The 22233-nt window shown below is 33.8% G+C and overlaps 1 protein-coding gene across 3 annotated transcripts in view; it reads left to right on the top strand.

The window, feature by feature from the left end:
- Nucleotides 1-17221, top strand: part of LOC149784886 (mediator of RNA polymerase II transcription subunit 25-like) — a 173182-nt gene extending 155961 nt beyond the window's left edge. For all 3 annotated transcript variants that reach the window (XM_089978465.1, XM_089978464.1, XM_089978463.1), the window contains 2 exons: nt 2720-2835; nt 7571-17221. In XM_089978465.1, coding sequence (XP_089834591.1) covers nt 2720-2835; nt 7571-7744 — 290 coding nt within the window. In that variant the 3' untranslated portion in view covers nt 7745-17221. The remainder of the gene's footprint in view (nt 1-2719; nt 2836-7570) is intronic.
- The last annotated feature ends 5012 nt before the right edge of the window (nt 17222-22233 follow it).

Below are 22233 nucleotides of genomic sequence, written 5' to 3'. Positions count from 1 at the left end.
GATTATCTTAGAAAGATTAAAATGCCTGCACATCTCACACGTAATCATACCCATTGTTGATACCTGTCGTAAGAGAAAGTAAAAGAAAGGAAAATGAAATGAGTCAAACATTACACAGAGATTACTGTTGATGAATTAAGATAAATGCCAAAGAAGTGACAGAAATGATCATGTTACTAGGAATAAGCTATATTTATTTGAAAGAAAGGATGAGTAAAAGAAGAATTTGAAGCACTAAACATCATGGTGCAGGCAGTTGATGATGCCACTTAAGTTATTGTAAGACAAAATTTGACACTTAAAGTGCAAGCTAATTGAGAAAATATAAAACAACATTGGGCAGCGTGATGAGAAGTATATTTCACCCAAAGTTATGATTCACTGAAGAATAGCACAGATTTGTGAAATGGCCCAAAATGGAAGGTATTTGCAAGACCTCTTGTAAGAGCTTGTGGATCAGGCATAACCATGGAGTATATACCACTATACAGGCAGTGTTATATAGAAATCCTCATGTTAGTATGAACAATTTTGATTTGACTTGGAATACATGGTTATATCATCAAGTCTTGGACAATTTTGAGTTGGATTCACGGATAAATAATGTGGTTGGCTGAGCTTGTTATCAGTCTGTAAGCCATATCCATGCTATGATTGGCTAAGCTTGTTATCAGACTGGAAGTCATATCCATGTTATGGTTGGCTAAGCTTATTATCAGTCTGGAAGCCATATCCATGTTATGATTGGCTAAGCTTGTTATCAGTCTGGAAGCCATATCCATGCTTTGATTGGCTGAGCTTATCAGTCTGGAAGCCATATCCATGCTATGATTGGCTGAGCTTGTTATCAGTCTGGAAGCCATATCCATGCTATGATTGGCTGAGTTTATTATCAGTCTGGAAGCCATATCCATGCTATGATTGGCTAAGCTTGTTATCAGTCTGGAAGCCATATCCATGCTATGATTGGCTGAGTTTGTTATAAGTCTGGAAACCATATCCATGCTATGATTGGCTGAGCTTATTATCAGTCTGGACACCATATCCATGCTACGATTGGCTGAGCTTGTTATCAGTCTGGAAGCCATATCCATGCTGATTTTGATAAAATTTTCAACTATAGGCTTATATGATGATCTCACATGAATTCAGTAATGTGTGAAATCCATGCATATTAATGGGGTTCAGCTTGAATCATTACGATTTGGGTGAGTATACTTAAGAAGGAGATCCATGCATATTAATGAGCTGATTTTGCATCTGATTGGCTGTCATCACCTCGGCAACTTTTTTTAATCTGCTGTATCATCAAGATATATAATTTGTTTTATTATGAGCAAGATTTATATGTATGATTGGCTTTTCTTTTACCACTCTAGAGGCTGTATAGGATTGGCTAAGGCTTTCTTTTTACCACTCTAGAGGCTGTATAGGATTGGCTAAGGCTTTCTTTTTACCACTCTAGAGGCTGTATAGGATTTTGGTAAATAGGTTTATGGCTTCAAGTTGTTGTTGAGTGTTAGTATGAGTGAAGCTCATGCATATTTATGATGTGAACTTGCAACAATCAAACAATTAATTTTCGGATCAGATTCTGATAAAACTTAAATATTCTTATATTAGCATGATGCTAATAAATTTAATTATAAGTAACATCTATCTTTAGGAATGGGGTAATCTTGTATCTGATTGGTTTAAATTGATAATTGATGCCTCTAAATTTTGGGACAATATATCTCATCCATTTTCTGCTTGGTAAATAGGGTGATACCATCAAGAACTTGGATAAATTGGATTTTGATAACAGGGCAATGCATAACATAGATGACTTGGATTGTGATAACGGGACAATGCATATCAATTATGCCTGTATCTTTAGAAATAATTTTTTACCAGGGTGAAGTTAAATATGTAAAATCATATGTGATATAAAAATGCTTAAGAGATAGGAAACATGATGACTGTTGGATGTGGAAGCGAATTGTCCCATCTGCTGAGGTGTCCTAGTTACCCCCTGTCCCTGACTGGTTTTGTTACTATTGTAATTCATCAGAGGGGTTAATTCATTTATTCAACTGAGCTTGGGAGATAGTTTATACATTGGTTGTGTTTTACAAAACAGTTATTGCAGTTATATTGTGTAAACCTGCTTCTTGGATTGGTCAACACTTAAGCTATGTAAACCAGGTGATCAATATCGGAGCCACTTGGGTGTCTTGTTAATCAGTCTCTGCGAACTTGGTACATATTACTGGACATATCTGAAGATGTACATGTTACAAATCACTGCCTCTGGAGTGCTTATTAGAGTGATTGCTCCTTTTTACTTGGAACAAAGAATACAATCATGTTCTTTTAGTTTGAGAGGGCGAGGTTTATGATGTAGTGTACTGCTCTAATGTCTAATGATCAGGAAAGTATATAATGATCAGGGAAACATTATGATCAGGTAAGTATGTAATGATCAGGTAAGCATTAAGGTGAGGTAAGTATGTAATGATCAGGTAAGCATTATGATCAGGTAAGCATTATGATCAGGTGAGCAGTATTCCAAAAATATATTTCACTTCAAAATTTGTTTAATTGAAGTTTGTAATTGAACCCAGTGGTAAAGATTCTTGTTAGGGTCAGTTGTTTTTCTTTTATCAATTTTGCAGTGGTTTAATATTTAATAAAGTATGATTAAGTTATATCATGTAAGTTACTTCTGTGCTTTCAGTGCAACAACGACAACAACAACAACAGCTGCAGCAACAAAGACAACAACAGCTACAGATGCAGCAGCAGCAGCAACAGCAGCAACAGCATCTTAGGCACCTGCTTTTGAATCAGCAGGTATAGTAAAACCCATCTAGAGTGACCTCTGCTATGAGTGACTACCTGTTATTTATAACCCCAGTCAATTATAAACTCTGTTATGAGTAACCAAATGCAAAAATTGACCAGCAACCATGGTTTGTAGGCAGAATATTCTTTTCATCACTGTTATGAATGGCCACATTGCATAAAAATAAAAACACCACTGACCTTGATTTAATCCTTTGTAAATATTGCCACTTAGGAGTGTCCACAGGCAAAAAGTAGATTGTTTTAAATAACACTGCTATGAGTGACTGCTGAGACAAACACTGCTGACTTGTATTTAATTCTTTGTTAAGTATGACCACCTAAAAAGTAAATGCTGTTCTAAACAAACAAACAAAATGAGACTGGCTCTAAGTTTCCATAGTTTTACAGGTCATGCAGATAGTGTCAATTATAGAATGTAAACCAGACTAAAGTACATGTTACTTGCTGCCATTATGGCATCAAAGTCATGCCCTTTGATATTATCCAGTCCTTCTTAAAAGGGAATAGTCAAGAATGAATGGTAAGTTTAAAGATTTATATTGTTTCTTTATCTTTTGTGAAAACCCACACAAGTAAAACATGTCTTGATGTTACAGTGATTACAACCCGCTCACCGCGCCACCATCTGTTCATTCAGTCAGCTGTACCCATTGTTTATGGAGAAAATCCAGTTAAGTTTTAAGTGAATTAGGACTTTGGCTGTTGTCTCTAAATAAACTGATTCTGTTTCTGGATGTGTTCACATTATTTTTTGATTCCATTCATTGGTACAAATATGGATTCCATATTTACCCAAAGTCTGATCAAAACCACCTTAGTTACTATAGCTGATCACTGATAATATTAATACCTTCATAACAGTGGCAGAACTGTCATTTGAATGAGAGAAAAATTCTCAAACTGGACGAATGATATAATGCAATTAAAAGCAGCAAATTTAATATAAATTAATTAAACTTTCGTTCATTTTTCTATTAATAAGCATATACATGTATATGTGAATGTAAAATATTAAGGTAAATGTTTTATGATAAATTTATATCTATGTTCTTGTGTACAGATGAATTCGTGCAGTGTTATAACAAGAACTAGGAATAAAGACTACAGTACATACACAGGGATTGGGGGTATTTTTCCATCAACAGTGTTGAATTTCGACCTCGGAATCTGGTCCTTTGCACAGATCTGTTATGATAGACCAGCTGTCTTGTGAGACTGCCTTTTAGTGGCAAAAGGATGGGTCTCTCATGACAGGTTTTACTATAACACATTGTCCCAAATTTGATCATTATTAACAAGGGATGGATCGACAGAGGAAAAGAATGAATGGAGAAGTTAAAATACTATTTCATTATGATGTATCATAATAGGGAAAAGATTTTGTTTGTGAAAGTGTGTGTTATCTCTGTTTCAGTGTATATGTTCCAATGATTATGGAAAAGTTGTATAATATTTTTGATGTTAGATATGAAAAATGCACTTTCAATTTCTGTTTGCTCATAAATTACATTAATGGTTTTCTCTACTTACCATACAATTGGGCAGTAATTTAGTTAAATTGAACAATGTGAAATTCCACTTAAATATAAATTTAGGGGATATACTTTGACTTTGAGTATGCATTCTTGGCTGCATAATAAATATGACTTACCCTTTCATCAGATTGACAGGCTAGTCTTGTTTATGCATCATGTGTGTTTGTAAAGGGTATTTTTGTTTAAATTATCAGCATTCATGTTTCTTGATATATCGTGCATGGTATATATTGTAGATACGGTAAATGTATCCTCTGCTTTGAAAAGTTGGAGTATGAGATTTACTGTATACAGCCAGCCATTTGCCCATCGTTCCTTTCCTTATTTACAATATCCCTGCTTTGACAAGTTGGAGTATGAGATTCACTGTATCCAGCCATCCATTTCCCCATTGTTCCTTTCCTTATTTTTCAATATCCCTGCTTTGACAAGTTGGAGTATGAGATTCACTGTATACAGCCATCCATTTGCCCATCGTTCCTTTCCATATTTACAATATCCCTGCTTTGACAAGTTGGAGTATGAGATTCACTGTATACAGCCATCCATTTCCCCATCATTCCTTTCCTTATTTTTCAATATCCCTGCTTTGACAAGTTGGAGTATGAGATTCACTGTATACAGCCATCCATTTCCCCATCGTTTCTTTCCTTATTTTTCAATATCCCTGCTTTGACAAGTTGGAGTATGAGATTCACTGTATCCAGCCATCCATTTGCCCATCGTTCCTTTCCTTATTTTTCAATATCCCTGCTTTGACAAGTTGGAGTATGAGATTCACTGTATACAGCCATCCATTTCCCCATCGTTCCTTTCCTTATTTTTCAATATCCCTGCTTTGACAAGTTGGAGTATGAGATTCACTGTATCCAGCCATCCATTTCCCCATCGTTCCTTTCCTTATTTTTCAATATCCCTGCTTTGACAAGTTGGAGTATGAGATTCACTGTATACAGCCATCCATTTCCCCATCGTTCCTTTCCTTATTTTTCAATATCCCTGCTTTGACAAGTTGGAGTATGAGTTTCCCTGTGTACAGCCATCCATTTCCCCATCGTTCCTTTCCTTATTTTTCAATATTCCTGCTTTGACAAGTTGGAGTATGAGATTCACTGTATACAGCCATCCATTTCCCCATCGTTCCTTTCCTTATTTATAATATCCCTGCCTTGAAAAGTTGGAGTATGAGATTCACTGTATACAGCCAGCCATTTGCCCATCGTTCCTTTCCTTATTTACAATATCCCTGCTTTGACAAGTTGGAGAATGAGATTCACTGTATCCAGCCATCCATTTCCCCATTGTTTCTTTCCTTATTTTTCAATATCCCTGCTTTGACAAGTTGGAGTATGGGATTCACCGTATACAGTCATCCATTTCCCCATCATTCCTTTCCTTTTTACAATATCCCTGCTTTGACAAGTTGGAGTATGAGATTCACTGTATACAGCCATCCATTTCCCCATCGTTCCTTTCCTTATTTTTCAATATCCCTGCTTTGACAAGTTGGAGTATGAGATTCACTGCATCCAGCCATCCATTTCCCCCTCGTTCCTTTCCTTATTTTTCGATATCCCTGCTTTGACAAGTTGGAGTATGAGATTCACTGTATCCAGCCATCCATTTCCCCATCGTTCCTTTCCTTATTTTTCAATATCCCTGCTTTGACAAGTTGGAGCATGAGATTTACTGTATCCAGCCATCCATTTGCCCATCGTTCCTTTCCTTATTTACAATATCCCTGCTTTGACAAGTTGGAGTATGGGATTCACTGTATCCAGCCATCCATTTCCCCATTGTTCCTTTCCTTATTTTTCAATATCCCTGCTTTGACAAGTTGGAGTATGAGATTCACTGTATACAGCCATCCATTTCCCCATCGTTCCTTTCCTTATTTTTCAATATCCCTGCTTTGACAAGTTGGAGTATGAGATTCACTGTATCCAGCCATCCATTTCCCCATCGTTCCTTTCCTTATTTTTCAATATCCCTGCTTTGACAAGTTGGAGTATGAGATTCACTGTATACAGCCATCCATTTCCTTTCCTTATTTTTCAATATCCCTGCTTTGACAAGTTGGAGTATGAGATTCACTGTATCCAGCCATCCATTTCCCCATCGTTCCTTTCCTTATTTTTCAATATCCCTGCTTTGACAAGTTGGAGTATGAGATTCACTGTATCCAGCCATCCATTTTCCCATCGTTCCTTTCCTTATTTTTCAATATCCCTGCTTTGACAAGTTGGAGCATGAGATTTACTGTATCCAGCCATCCATTTGCCCATCGTTCCTTTCCTTATTTACAATATCCCTGCTTTGACAAGTTGGAGTATGGGATTCACTGTATCCAGCCATCCATTTGCCCATCATTTATTTCTAGGATGTACATATATTACTACAACTATTGACATTAAACTTGTAGTGTGGGTGTATAATTGGGTGAACATGTGTCAAACCTAACCTGAATCAGTGATTTACTTTCCAGGGTTATTAAATATAACTTAAAACTCATGTCTGGGCTGTGAACGATTTGAACCTATTGTTACAAAGTTTGAACTAAGGGTACATTTTGGAATGAAGATGTGTCATATACTAAATCTGGGTTACAGTGACTTTGGGTTTATTAAAGATTTTGTACAAGATAATGACTCGTGACACAAATCAGTAGCATCTTTTGAGTTCATGTTCAGTTTTGACTCAGTATGTCCATGAATTTCTATAGTGTATAATCTTTCTATAGTGTATAATATTTATATACTCTATAATATTTATATAGTGTATAATATTTATATTGTGTATAATATTTCTATAGTGTATAATATTTATATAGTGTGTAATATTTCTATTGTGTATAATATTTATATAGTGTATATTTCTATAGTGAATAATATTTCTATAGTGTATAATATTTATATACTCTGTAATATTTATAGTGGCCTAGTGGGTAGAGCGTAATATAGTGTATAATATTTATATACTCTATAATATTTATATAGTGTATATTTCTATTGTGTATAATATTTATATAGTGTATATTTCTATAGTGTATAATATTTCTATAGTGTATAATATTTATATTGTGTATAATATTTCTATAGTGTATAATATTTATATACTCTATAATATTTATATAGTGTAATATAGTGTATAATATTTATATAGTGTATAATATTTAATATCCACAGAACCAGCAGCTGAGGCAGCAGATGCTAATGCAGCAAGGGCAAGGTCAACCTCAGGCCCCACCCCAAGGTATGATGGGAGGACAACCTCAGGGGATGCAGACTCAAGGTCCAGGTGGAATGCAAGGCTTATCCCAGGGGCAAGGGACCTTGGATTTTGACTTTGATCTCGTCTGATATTAATGGCTTTGTAATGAAAATGTTACACGATTTTCTCATGCAGAATTTCGTCTTGCCAATTGCTTTAATTATGCTTGCGTAAACTGATCATCCCTTGAATACTGTTACTGTTGTTTTTGTTAAATGTCTGTTTGCTGTCAGATATACAGTGAAACAAAATGATGACTGAACAAATAGATTTGCAACATTACAGTTTAGCTCAAAACAATGTTTGTATGTTCTTGTCAGGGTGCTGTAATGCATCATGAAACTCTGACATCATTATTGCATTCCTTTGCTGCTACTGTCCACTTCCCATGTGGTAATGCGCAGATTCACAAGAAGGGTGCAGTGTCCTAGTGAATCTCATAGAATAAACAAAGGAAAGAACAAACAAATGAATTATTATTGATTATGTACGTGATTGAGGAATAAGTAACTATTGAAATGAAAAGTTGATCAAAAAACCATCAGTGAAATTGTTTTGCAGTTTATCAAAGCAAGCTTTAATAGTTTAAGCAGCTGAAGAGAATTTTTTTTGCCAAATGTAATAAAAATAAGAGTTAATCACTTATAAGAAGTGACTTTTTTGCACTCATTTATGTAGTTGCAATGATAAAATAATTTATGTAAATGATAGGACACATAGTAATAAAATGATAGGACACACAGTAATAAAATGATAGGACACACAGTAATAAAATGATAGGACACGGTAATAAAATCTTCATCTATTCACCTGATGATGAACAACTAAATCACTCATTTTAAAATAAAGAGTTGGAAAGAAAGTTGTCATCCATATCCTTATTAATATCTCATGGATCCTGTGGTGGCTTTAACACTAAATGTACCACAAATGTGGTCCTGTGGTGGCTAGAAAAGTTCTAGTGTGTATGTAACATTTAACACTAAATGTACCACAAATGTGGTCCTGTGGTGGCTAGAAAAGTTCTAGTGTGTATGTAATGTTTAACACTAAATGTACCATAAATTCCTATTTGTGAAGAATGGTCAGGGTAATATTCTTTGGAAACAATGATAAATGATAAATAATTACATGAATTTGATGACCTAGCACAAAATGTGCAGAATTACAAAATATCTTGAAAAACAGAATTTATCATCAGTGACTGCCTTTTCAAACATATTGCAATCTTCATGAAACATTGTCTTGACAGAACTAGAATTTAGGTGATGTAGTTCAATATGCTTTTCTGTGTAAGAATGTTTTAGATGATGATGGGAAGAATAAATATGTTTTGTATGATTCATATTGTTTGGAAAGGTTCTTCAGAACAAAAACAAATGACATAAAGAAACATTTTGGTGCTTCAGAATGTTCTGCATATTTTAAAAAGAATACCAGTAATAGTAGTTAATTTTTCATGATTGATGTTTCATATCTGCCAACCCTCATGAGTTTGGTGTGAATTTCATGACTTATACAGCAATTCACGCCTTCACGCCACATGAAAAAAATCATGAATTCCCCAATTCTCAATTATTTAAAATTTTTCCTTTAAGTTCTAGTCAATATCGGCAATTGCTGAAATGGTCCAGTACTGATGGTCGTGATAATTAGTAGAATTATAGCCAATTAATACATTTGGCACTGTAGCACACATTTTAGCATATTTTAATCTATACATATAAGAGTAGTTTTACAAATGCTGTTGAAAGAAACTGGTGCCTAACCGGAATTTTTCTCCATGTATTCGCCGACAAAAGTGATTTGAATTACCATTCGGCATCACATCTTGAAAATGTCTTCACCACCAAGGAAAAAGACATGTATTGCACAAAACGTGAAGGTTAGTTGGGAATATACCAAAAATTGGCATTCAGCCATCAGATATCGATATACATCATGCTTTTTGCACACAGTGTGCCACAAATTTTAGCACTGGGCATGGTGGCAGGGACTGTGTGAGGAAGCACATTGAAGTTGGGAAAGTACATGAAGACAGCTTTTTCAAGTGTAGGCATTTTTGAGATTGAAAGATGAGCATATATCATAATTTTCTAGAGTTCACAGTTTTCCACAAATGATGCGCTGACACCACCAATTGTTCACTGTTGAACATTTCATCTTCTGGATTAATACCATTTCGTATGTAAGCTACACTGCAGTTAAATTTTTTCACCTCCATGGAAAAAGATTCGTATTCCACAAAAAAGTGAAGTATAGATTGGAGTACACCAAAATTTGGCCTAGCATTCAGCCATCAAACATCGATGTACATTATGCTTTTCATGCAGTAGTGTGCCGCGAATTTTACAAACGGAAATGTGCACAAGGGCTGGTATTGTTGCTTACAGTTTACCTGTCATACAAATACCATGTAGTAATATTATTATGTAGTACATGTATGACAAATTGTAAGCAACGATGTGAGCCACTATGAGCATATGGCAGAACGATGTGAAAAAGCACTGCTACAGCATCCCCAGCAGGTTTCAGTTTTGGAGTACTACTCAAGTCCTGCATGCTACCAGTGCTGAAGCATTGTTTGTGAGTTTTTTTGGTGGACATAACTTGTCTTTCTCAGTTGGAGATCAGCAACAGTGACAATAAAAGATTATATCCTATTGTGAGGAAAAATAAGACAAACTTTAGTGCCTCCTTAGGTGCTGAAAATTTGCAACAGTTTTAGTCACCAAGATTAACCAGCAGGCAAGAAGCATGAACTGTTTTGAAATCAAATTTACCATGGTCTGATTGAGGAAGTTCAAAACTGACACAGCATCATATCATGATAAATAGCGTGAAGTTTTTGTATATCAGTAAATATAGTAGTACCTTTAATCAGTGTAAATAGTTTGTTTTAGTTTTATTTTGGGATTTTCATATAATGCAGTACTGATTATCAACGTTGATGGAGTTAGCGTCATGATATAATTTTTTCACTAATTGCATTCAAAATTCACTAATTTTTTTTCCCACTTTTCACTAATTGCAAGTCTGGAGGGTTGGCAGCTCTGAAGTTTTATTGTCATTATTCTTCTTAAGAATTTTATGATTTTATTTGAAGGTGTCTCTGATATTGTTTTTTATTTTTTAATTTAGAATGCCATCAATCATAAAACAAAAGTTGTATTTAACTATTCAGTCTTTTGTTTCTGTGAATATACAAGGTAATACATATAATGACCAATTGACAAAAGAACAGACGGGGGAATCAATATAAAAGAGGGAATATGAATTTATAAAATCGACCCAAGAAGAGAAATATTAGAGAATTATGAATGTTTTAATGCACAAAGATATAAGAAGAAATAATTTTTTTTTTATATGAATCCAAGAAAATCATTAGATGAACCTAATGGGATCATTCAAAGATGTACTTTTTCACTTTGTATCAGATTCAGACATTTCAACTTTAATGAAACCAGTAAGTGAAATACAGTTAAGCAGATTAGAAGAAAAACAAATTTTCATTTTGAATAGAAGTTTGAGTGGTTTTAATAAGTTGGGCAATACAAACATTCTTTTTGGCCAGTCGCTTTGAAATACACATAACAAATTTTCAATTCTCAATACTGTAATCTCACCAGATTAGAGGAATCAAAGTCGTGAAAAAGGCTTTTATTTGATTATCAGTTGTTTTCTAGTTGTGTATACCTGATACACCTTATTCATAGAATAGCAATGAAATTAACTAGATTATGGATAATTCTTTGGTGACATTTCAAATTACCATCTTGTTAAAGATGTCTTCAGTAAAATAAAAAACTATCAGTGGGATCTGTCAATTTTATACTGTTTCTTGCATGTATTATAAGTATGAATGTAGGTTGATAACATTTCATAGTTTGATTATGTCTTGTTTGTTTGTTTTGCCTGGCTAAGCAAACACTTACAAATTCTTGCAGGATTTGTCTCCCTTAAAGGACTTTGTCACCGAGAAGGTGGGAAGGGTCTATTTTTGCTTCTGGCTACAAGTTATGCTGTATTGGTTCCATGTAAATATGCTAAAGAGGAAATTCTAATGACAAAGTATATGATTCATGGGTCTCGAGAGATTGCTACCAGTATGTTTAATAAAAATACTGTCTTTACCTGTGATAATTCGTCAGATTTTAAAAGACGGCAGTATATAAGTGACTGATTACCGAACTTACCAAGTTATATGAAATTAGCTCAAAGGATCAAAAGAGTACAGTAAACTTCAGAAACCTAAGCCATGTTCCTATTTTGCAACAAACCTTGGAATTGGAAATATTTTTATATAATGAACAAAGAGACACATGCATAAACAGAATAATGTTTAAAGAAAACAACTGTTGCAGGAAATGTTGCATCATGTATGACAATTACATTGAACCCTAAAATTCTAATAGTAATTTGTAATTAATTCAGTTCAGTGGTCCCTTGCTATAAAACCTCTCTTTGTACCAGAGCCCTCTTGTAATGAAGGCAAAGTTAAGGATCCCTAACCCTAACCTTGGATGAGTTCAATTATGAGCAACACCCATTCATATCAAGGAGATTATATGATAAGCTAAGCATGCATTCAATCCATACCAGATTTGGGTCACTGTGACTTACTTCTGTTGTAGGAAGTAAGATGCAGGTCACAAACATTAATAGTGTGGCAGCAATGTATTCAAGCACTTCTTTCCTTTCTGCAGTTTCAGCACATTTGTGACTTTGTATTCATGAGGTGGCATATGTCAACTACACAGGTGAGTGAGGTTGGCATATGTCAACTACCTAGGTAAGTGATGTTGGGACCCATTAGGCCTTGTGTTTAAATTTTGCTTTATCATTGCAACTTGAATTACTTTTAAGATTTAGTTGATGAGAATCATTTTAATATGATTTCTCATACTAGATAAGACAACATATTCACAGGACAAATTATTTAATATAGGGATGATATAAAACAACTAGTTTTTGTTTGTTGATATTACACTGATGTTGAGAACAAGTTTGTTAAAGGAACACCATATGAAATAAAGTACAAAATAATTTTTAATCCATACATTAATGAAGATTTCTCCTGTTATATTATGGATTAATTACTTTAAATGCATAACAAATGAAGCTAAATAAACGATGCTTTAATGTAAAAAAAAAGTCTCTTTTAACCCTCCGATAATTTTGATATAAAACTTCAGAGATGCCTTTGTTCATCTGTTCATACAGCCACCCATTAGTCACACCCTGGTAATATTTCTTTTGTACCTGTGTCACTTTCATGCACTGTGGTGAAACATCTGTGTTACATGAACACAAAGATACTTGTGTCATCATTGTTTGTTTTATTGAATTGTGTATCAAACATTGAAATGTTTTACAATATGCAGTACTAATATTATCTACAATATAATAAATGACCTATATAACATTTGTTATCAAAAACTGGAAGGAAAATGACTTCTGAATTAAAACTAAAGAAACTCTTTTTTGAGGGTTTAAAAAATGTAATTTGTGTTTAAAATCATCCAGGAGGACTGTAAATGATTTAACATTATGCAGATAAAATATTCCAGATCAAAACCCTATTATATTTAAAACGTTTTTAAACATTTCATTTTTGTTATACTTATGTTTTTTCAAGTAGCTGATCATATGATTTATGTCACTTTATTATAAACTTCAAAGATTAACTTTGAAGTATTCAGATAATCTGGTGACAGGTGTTGTTGAACTTTGTACAGGTAGACTAATCTTTCCATATTACCATATCTTTAAAAAAGTAACCATTTAAATTTTTCCAATAAAGTTTTCCTGCTTTTTGAACATTTTTCATCTAAATGAGATCTAGCCATATTATATTTCAAGTATTTATTGTGTATTAAAAGATAAAATGAACAATATCTGTAAATATCAGAACAATAATCAGAATGAGGTAACATGACAAAATTGCAATAGTAACTTTTTTATTTTGATATGGAAATATGCTTGATTCTTTTCAATTCAAATGCCTTGAAAGGAATTTTGCTTGAGAGTTGATTTGTTTTATTTAATGATAGAATGTTGTCAACTGACTTCTACAACAATTCGAGCTTTTCATGCCCACAGTCTGTGTAGAATGTAATTAGTAATAGCATGGAGATCTTGCATTGTATGCACATAACATTGTTTGAAAAGTTTGTCATGTCAGAATTTAACTTGCTCTCAGTTTCAAAAATATTTGTGCTTACAGCTGTGTCATCCACATACATAACCATATCAAAATGACCAGATACCAAGAGGAGGTAATTCATAGGCAGTACAACGAAAAGTGCCCCTAAACTTTACACTTTAGGAACTCTAAATGTAGACTGGGATACACTTCATATACTTTCTGATGCTAAGAATTTGTTTCTTTAAGCTATTTGATAGGAGTGGAATTTTCTAAAAGCCAGATTGAGTTGTAGATAAAAATTATGTATTGAAAAAAAATTATATGTTGATAAACTGAACAAAATGGGTATATACACGTGATTTAGGTCGTTATGACAGTGTGGGAAGAAGAAATTGGTCAATTACTGTATTTGCCATTCATTAAAAATTGATGCAGAGTAGAATTTGAATACGCTAATTTTATAAATTTTGTATCCTTCATACATATATATACGCCAGTTCAGAGTATAAGATGAGGCCAGATTAGTACCTTGGCTTTTTCTTTTGCACTAGTAACTTCCAGTTTCATAAATATTAATGGTATCACTATATACTATTCGAGATTACCTGTAATTGGGAACTTGCATCATCAATGTAACATACTTTTTCCATGGTTTTGTTTTGAAGAGAGAAAGGAAGGTTTCAGGATGATTGTAATCTATACCATTCAATTATCTGTTGATTGTGTTTACTACTGCATTCCATTATGAATTGACACATCCGAATAAACAGTCCATTCTCGATTTAATTGTCCATTGTCACAAGAACTATATGGCTGTGCAGTATTATTTACATGCTAATTAAATGTACCTGAAGCTTTAGGCAGATTTTTCCAGTTGACACCAGTCTGAAGGCAAGATTCAACAGATGAGATCAAATTAGTAGGGCTACCAATAGGGAATATAGCTGTCCATAGGAAAATGAGAAATGTAAAGAAAGTTGATGAGAGAGAGAGAGAAAAACAGAAAAAGTCACATAAGGAGAATAAAGAAGTTCACATGATTATCTCCGACATCTGAGAATCCCACAAATTCTTAGTCTTCTGTGATGGAATAAAGATGGGGGCTATCTCTGGGCTCAAATCATTGTAAATATTCTCATTATCCCATCACATCCTCATCTAGCTTCTCAATCATGTTGACAGTTTCTGCAAAGCCATTCACAAAAGCCATATCAGGAATACTGTCCAATGCGTCCTGGGGATATATAGCACCCCACATACATCCGATCTTTGCGAAGCTGCCATTGTCCAATTTTCCCACACCTTCTGAAGCTCAGCTTTGATGCAGCGATTAATGGAAATGTTTAATGGCTGTAATAACTTGGTCATACAGCCTGGAATGATGCCTAATGATGTTTTATTGGTTTCAGCTTTCTCTTTTGTCTCAGCATGGATCTGGAATTGAAGCCATGATGAGGATATACCTCTTAGTGAAGAAAAATTCATCAATTAAAGTAAAAAAACATCGCTTTTAGCCACTATCCCATGTTATTGTACATCTATCCTTTGGGATTGACTTAAATCATTATTACACTGAGGCATTTCTCCTTTGGCATTGTTTTCCTATTAAATCAACATTGATGTCAACTTCTCACCATTGGCTGAATGTGATAGAGCTTCAGTGAAACTTGCCTTTTTATGACCTGTTTTCCTGATAATAACACCATTCATTCCTTTACACTCAACTGTTCTGTTCATTGGAATGTTGATGACACTTTGTCCATGTTTGTTCTGGTCAACAATTCCATATTGTCAGTCTGAATCTAGTCTTCATGAATCTAAAGCATCACAGCATACTGACAAGGAAGCTTAAATTCCTAAATCAGCCATAGTTTTCTTGACCTTGAGTCTAAGTTGAACATGGTTCTTTACATGACACATAATGTGTTGTGTCAAGACATTTTCTTCTAACTTCTTTTTAGTCCATCTTGCTTTGCAGCCATGATCTGCTTTCTTTGGGTTTTTTTTTAGTGCCTTAAGCAACCTTAGCTTTATGCCAATAGCGGACAAATTTTTCACTTGCACCTGTGAGCAGCCATATTTCAACCATTCTCTTCTTTGAACTTAACATTCAGTTTAAAAGCTTGTTATGAGTATATAGTCTTAAACTAAGTAACAAAGAAGCAAAACCAACAAGTTTTTTAAAACATAAATAATTTATTTCTCTAAATTATAAAATGAAAATTTAAGAGGAATTTACAGTACTTTCAATAAGTCTAAAATAATCCTAGAAGTTATATCACTAGTTCAATAGAATAGTGTTCAAAATGAATTCCAGGTCTTTAGTGTGCTGAAGTATAGATAGCCTTGACTGTGCTGATGTGCCAACAGCATTGATGTATCACAATGGCATTGTCCAGAATGTCTTTGAATAAATTCAACTAATCCCAAATTATTACTTAGTCCCAACAACCATATGAGTATTGTGTAATGCCAATAAATAGTTTTAAAAATTACTCCTCAAAATAAATTTTAACTCAATATTAAATACTTATGCAGACTGAAGATAAAATAACAACAGTAATAAAAATAGTGTTTTGTATATTTAATTTGTATTGTTTGCTAGATTTTCTCCATGTTTATATCTTGTGTATAATTGTTTTTGGACTTGACTTTGTCCAAAATCAAGTTCACTGTGTTCCTGACTAGGGATATTGATATTGTTTTGACTTTGGTAAACAAATAATACATAGTTAATGTTTCTCTGTGAGAGTGGGTTAAATATTAGGATCATTATCAATAAAGGTGAACATGTTTATTTGGGTATGGATCTAGGATATTAGAATTCATCCAATTTAAAACCTGTTATACCTGATGTTTACGACATTCTTTATTAGTAAAAGTTTTGTCCTGTTGACAACTCAGAATGTTCTGGAATGGAAAATTCTATTAATTGACAGTGTATTTCCAGAAAATGGTAATTGCAACCTAGGTCAAGTAGAAGATTTATGATTCTTTTTATATGAGAAATTACTCATTCTTGTGATAACATCAGAAGCAGAATCATTTCTATTGTTGTGTTCAGTTTTTGATTTGGGTGGAATAATTTATTTAAATTAATATTCTCCGGAACTACAATATGCTCAGTGATATTCTTGGACAGAAACATTAATCAGGAATTATAGTGCATTCAGACAAGGACATCTTTGATTATGTTACTGTGATTAATTGGAAGACTTGGCACATCATCACACTTCAGGCTGTTAGTGCATTCAAGACTGCAGGTACAGAGACGACCACTGGGATTTAATTAGAATCTTATTCATCAGGACTGGTGATAGAACTTTTTGGACCATTTGGGATTTATTTTTCAATACTTTATTCTTATATTTTCATTTTGTATTCTTGGGAAATAAATTACTTGTTGAATTTTACAAAACTTGTTGGTTTTTGCTCTTTTCTATTAATTTAAGACCATAGAGTCTTAATAATAAAATATAAAAAATTGTTCACTTCTTCCTGTGTGTACATCTCCATGACTTTTATGACTCAGTGTTGTAATTCTTCCCAACAGACTTGTGTCGCAACACAATCCCACTGCCTTGTGTTGCAATACTCAACCATCCAAATTGAAAAATTACTTAAAGCTGTACACATGCTTATTTTCCAGGTCATTCTCAGGTCATAATAAAATAAACAACCTTTGTATCTCATTATCTTAAAGTAGAATCATGGACGAAAATTAGCTATGTAATATCTTGTTTATAAATGATCATTACAATCTACAGTCATGGAGAAGAATTAAACATATATATACAGAAATAGCTACTGTGTAAAACTTGGCAGAGATAAGTTGGATAATTTGTATTAGGTTTTTATACTGACTGAAAGGACTGATTGTCACCAGCATGTACCTTGGGAGGTCTCCATTTTCTTACAAGAATTCCATTTGAAATAACACACACATACTTAATGTAGCTTCAGTTTCGCTAATGGCCATTTGAAACAAACAGGAGACCTCCGGGTCTTTTCTGGTTCGATGACAAGTGATAGTCATTTGTCACCCTGATTAGAATAAAGACAATGAATAATTAAAAGAGGATCACTGTGATTAATACCTTTTGATTGATCCAAACAAGGAATGAAAGTGACCTCGTCAAAAGCCTGACCAAGACAAGTAAGCTAAAATAATACTTTCCTGATCAACATCATTTTCAAGAGCTTTCTTTGCCATAGCTCTAGTAACTGCACAAGCTGGGTATAAATCGGGGAATTATTTTTCAATAGGATCGACTTTCTAATCCAAATAAGGCTTGTCAGTTACAAGTGGATTAACCACAACCTTATCTCCTGCTAGGTCACTGCCTAGTAATAAATGAATGCCCTCAATGGGTAAGGAAAACACTATTCCTACTGTCACGGGTCCTGAGACCATGTCTGATGATAAATTTACACAATGAAAACATTAACAAAGCCGTACTCTACTCCCTGAATAAGAAAACTCTCATTAGAAGAAGACTTGTCAGAAAAAGACAAAGTACTTGATAATAAAAGACTGAGAAGCTCATATGTACATTAAAATTTTAATAGGAATAGGATTGGCTGAATCACCCAAGAGTGATATAGAACCCTTCGACATGAATGGTTCATAATTCTCCATTATAAAATCAGACGGGGTTTTTATAAGACCCAACAAATGTATTGTTTTCAGTACATGACTGCGACCTTGACCTCTTAGAATCAGAGCATTTGGAATAGGTATGTCTTGATTCAATTTGTGGTAATCAGAAATAACGTGTCCTTCTTGCAGTAGGTACATTTAGGAAGAGATAAGGATTTTTGATCAAGCTTATCAGAAGCTTCATTTCTAGAAGTTGTGCCAGATTGAAATTTAGAAGGCCTCGTATTAGGCTCAAATACTTTTCTACCATACTGCTGAATGGAAGACATGCTACAAAAGAAACTTTATGTGTTAAGGAATACTCGTCAGCAGTATGAGCGGCATTTTCCAATGTTTTGACCTTATGCTCCTCAAGATAAGTCTTAATGTCACCATGGATACAGTTCTTGAACTCTTCAAGTAATACAAACTGTCTGAGATTTTCATAATCTTGATCAACTTTCTTGGCTATCAAATAACTGCACTTTTTCTCTTGCAAATACATGAGTTTGTCCAGCTTCCTTTTTTATAGTTCCTGATTTTATGTCGATAAGCCTCAAGGACTAACTCATAATCCTACAAGATGCATTCCGATTTACGTAGTCAGCACTTTGCTGTACTGACAGTGAATTGTAAATATCACTAGCTTTACCAGTAAATACACATTGTAAAGAGTCCAATTGGCCATTTCAAATTTTCAGCAATTTTTTCAAGCTGAGGAAAATATTTGTCTTCTTTTTCTCTCAAAGGGGGTACTAACCTAATAGCCTTAATAACATCAAAACTTGAATTTGTATGTAAAGTGGGAATGTGCTTTTCGCTTGTCAGCTCTAATTCTCTTAATCTAAACTGATATTCCCTCTCTTCCTTCTCTATTTGCATTTGCATCTGTCTTTCTCTCCTCTTTCTCAAATTGCAACCAGATTTGTTTCTCTTCTTTCTATAACTGCATTTGTTCTTTCTCTTTCTCCAGTTGCAACTGCATTTGTTTTTCCTCTTTTTCTATCTGAACTTCAAGCTTTCTTAACTCTAATTCCTTCTTGTATTTTATTTTTAATTCCTTTACTTTTATGTCAAAGCTTGATACAGACTTCCATATCGAAACCAATGCACTTTTATCCAAAACATTCTTTTCCACCAAATACTGGACCAAAATATTTTTTATTTCTTGCTTCATTAAAGAGGAGTTTGCCTCAGAAAGATCATAATTTCTGGCAAGTTGAAGCAATTCATCTTTTTTTCAAGAAATCTGTTTCTGTTAAAGGATGTTAAAGAAAGATCTCCACTTTTAGTGACATTGTAAAAAACCTGTTGATTTCACTAAAGATTTCTAAAATGTAAAATAATACTTGGGATTTTAAAATTTAAAAAAAGTTTTCTGAAATATTTTTGCCAAAATTCATATATCCGAAGGACGAGCAACCCAATTTTCTGTTACGAGTCTATGCTCTTGAAATAAGTAACAGAAAAGAGTGAAGACAACAAGCTTTGTAAAATTAAACAAATAATTTATTTCCCTAAAGTACTAGGTGAAAAATAAGAAAAGGATTTTACGGTATTGCGAAATGCCCAAAAATAATCCAAGAATTAAAAAACAAGTCCTATGAAATGAAAAGTTCTAAGTGAATCAAAGTTCAAATCCCAATGGAATGCGATGACGTATATTATAGCCAGCATTGTACTGATCTGTCACCAGTCTCTTGTTGAATCGTAAATTAATATTTTTCCAGTTTTTTTAATTCTTTTTATTTCGAAGGAATGTCTGAGAATTATTAGAGTACTTATGTATTTCCAGGGAAAATAATCACTTGAATTTCAATAATTTGAAGAAAATAAATAAACTAAGCCCAAACTGGTCACAATATAAAACTACTTGAAGTCTCAAGTGTTAAGGTACAACTGCTAAAATTCTTATCATAATATGAGCTATAAAACTAACTACAATGTAAAACAGATTTCCATATGAGGGTCAAGAGTTCAATTTTCTAGAAAGAAATGGAAGCGTGTTACATGATAAACATCAAGTCTAGCAGTTGTGACCTTGAATCAACTTAAACATTCTTGCTCTCAGAAAGAATTTTCAAAAAATTCAAAAGTTGTTTACCAAAACTGTCTCTGCTTGTGAATCAAGGCCAGCGAAAAGATACAGTGTATCATTTATTAGTTGTTTACATCGAAAATAAAAAGAGGAAAGAAAAAAGTCAAAACTGAACTCCATTCTGGACAATATCAAATCCAATAAACAAAATTACATTACAGTAGCATGTAATGGAATACAACTAAAAAAAGATGTAAAACTATTAGACAAATAATTAAATTATATATACATAACATTTCTTTAACCCTCGTGGAACAATTGGTCATTTTTTATCTCTGTAAATTGTAGAATACGACCTTGAAGCTCTGCGACAAGTCTTCTGCCGGAAATGAAGCGATGTTACCGTTTTATTCATTTCATACAGGAACTTCATAAGAGTACAATTACTATATCATTTGTGGAATAATTTTGTCATACAAAAGTCCATTGACTCTCAGGCAGACTTGCAAATTTAGGGAGAAAAAGCACTGGAATCGTGAGAAGGAATATTTATTCAGTATCCAGTGTCGATGGAGAACCAATTGTTAACTTCAGCAGAATTCGCAAAAGATTGATGTAATAAACAATACAAACAGAGCTTAATGTCTTGTAGGAAATTTTATAGATTTTGTCTGTTTCTTTGTCTCATTGCTAACCAATTGTTAACTTCAGCAGAATTCGCAAAAGATTGATGTAATAAACAATACAAACAGAGCTTAATGTCTTGTAGGAAATTTTATAGATTTTGTCTGTTTCTTTGTCTCATTGCTATTTTGAATTCTTTAAACTATTTCTGGTGTAAATGCATATGAACGATTTACAAGCTACCTACCAAGGTCACTTCTACGTGGATCGTTTATCCTTTCTGATATTACTTTTCAGGCACTATTTCAAGTTGTTTGCTAACCTTATTTTCATCTTGTTTTAGGTATTTATTTTACTGTGAAATATGGAAGATAAGTGAACACGATCTCAATATGTTAGAAACGTTATTTGTAACACGAAATGCCCCGATGGATATCGCAGTATCGTCAATTGCCTTTCCGCTTGCACAAGTGCATGATGCATGCATCCTTGTACTTCCTAAGTAAACATCTATACGTTTCAATTACATAGAAGAGTTCTGCTGCCATTGCATCTGCTGTACTCCAGGTGCTTTTGATTCGATTGCAGATCAATTGCTTTCACAGTTTATTAGGCGTTGGAGGGACAGCAAGTGATATGTTGATTTCGGCTTGGGGCAGTCAGTCTATTGCCTCATCATTGATAGATGACAGATGGCTGAGGATACTATTGATGTGTTCTGCTCATATTTAAAGTATCTTTTCTTTGTCATTTAGCCGTGTGGCGCGGTCAAGACGCAGTATTCAATATGTTCCTGGTAATTGTAGCCAGTAGATTATCTTGTAAGCATCAATGAAGTTCTCAAAGTCATTCCCATCTGCGTAGAACTCCTTCTCATATCTGCGTAGAGCTGAATCTTGTCTGACATTTTGTTCAGCCATGAGACTTGCAACTTTGGCTTTGCAATGGACAATCTTCTTAATGTTTCTGAATGCTGGATGATAACGCACGGTCTTTTCAATATGCCTTTTGTAGCCGATGTTTCAAATTCAGAAGTCTCTGTAGGGCAGCATCGTTCTTATCAAACCAGTCTCGATGTTCACATATAGTGCGATTTTGGATGCAGATGAGTACACAAAGTCTCTTGCGC

This window comes from Sinohyriopsis cumingii, chromosome 13 (genome assembly GCF_028554795.1).
Source record: "Sinohyriopsis cumingii isolate HCF-2022 chromosome 13, ASM2855479v2, whole genome shotgun sequence".
NCBI lineage: Eukaryota > Metazoa > Mollusca > Bivalvia > Unionida > Unionidae > Sinohyriopsis > Sinohyriopsis cumingii.
The sequence above is the reverse complement of the archived record's forward strand: the minus strand, read 5'-3'. Positions and strand labels throughout refer to the sequence as shown.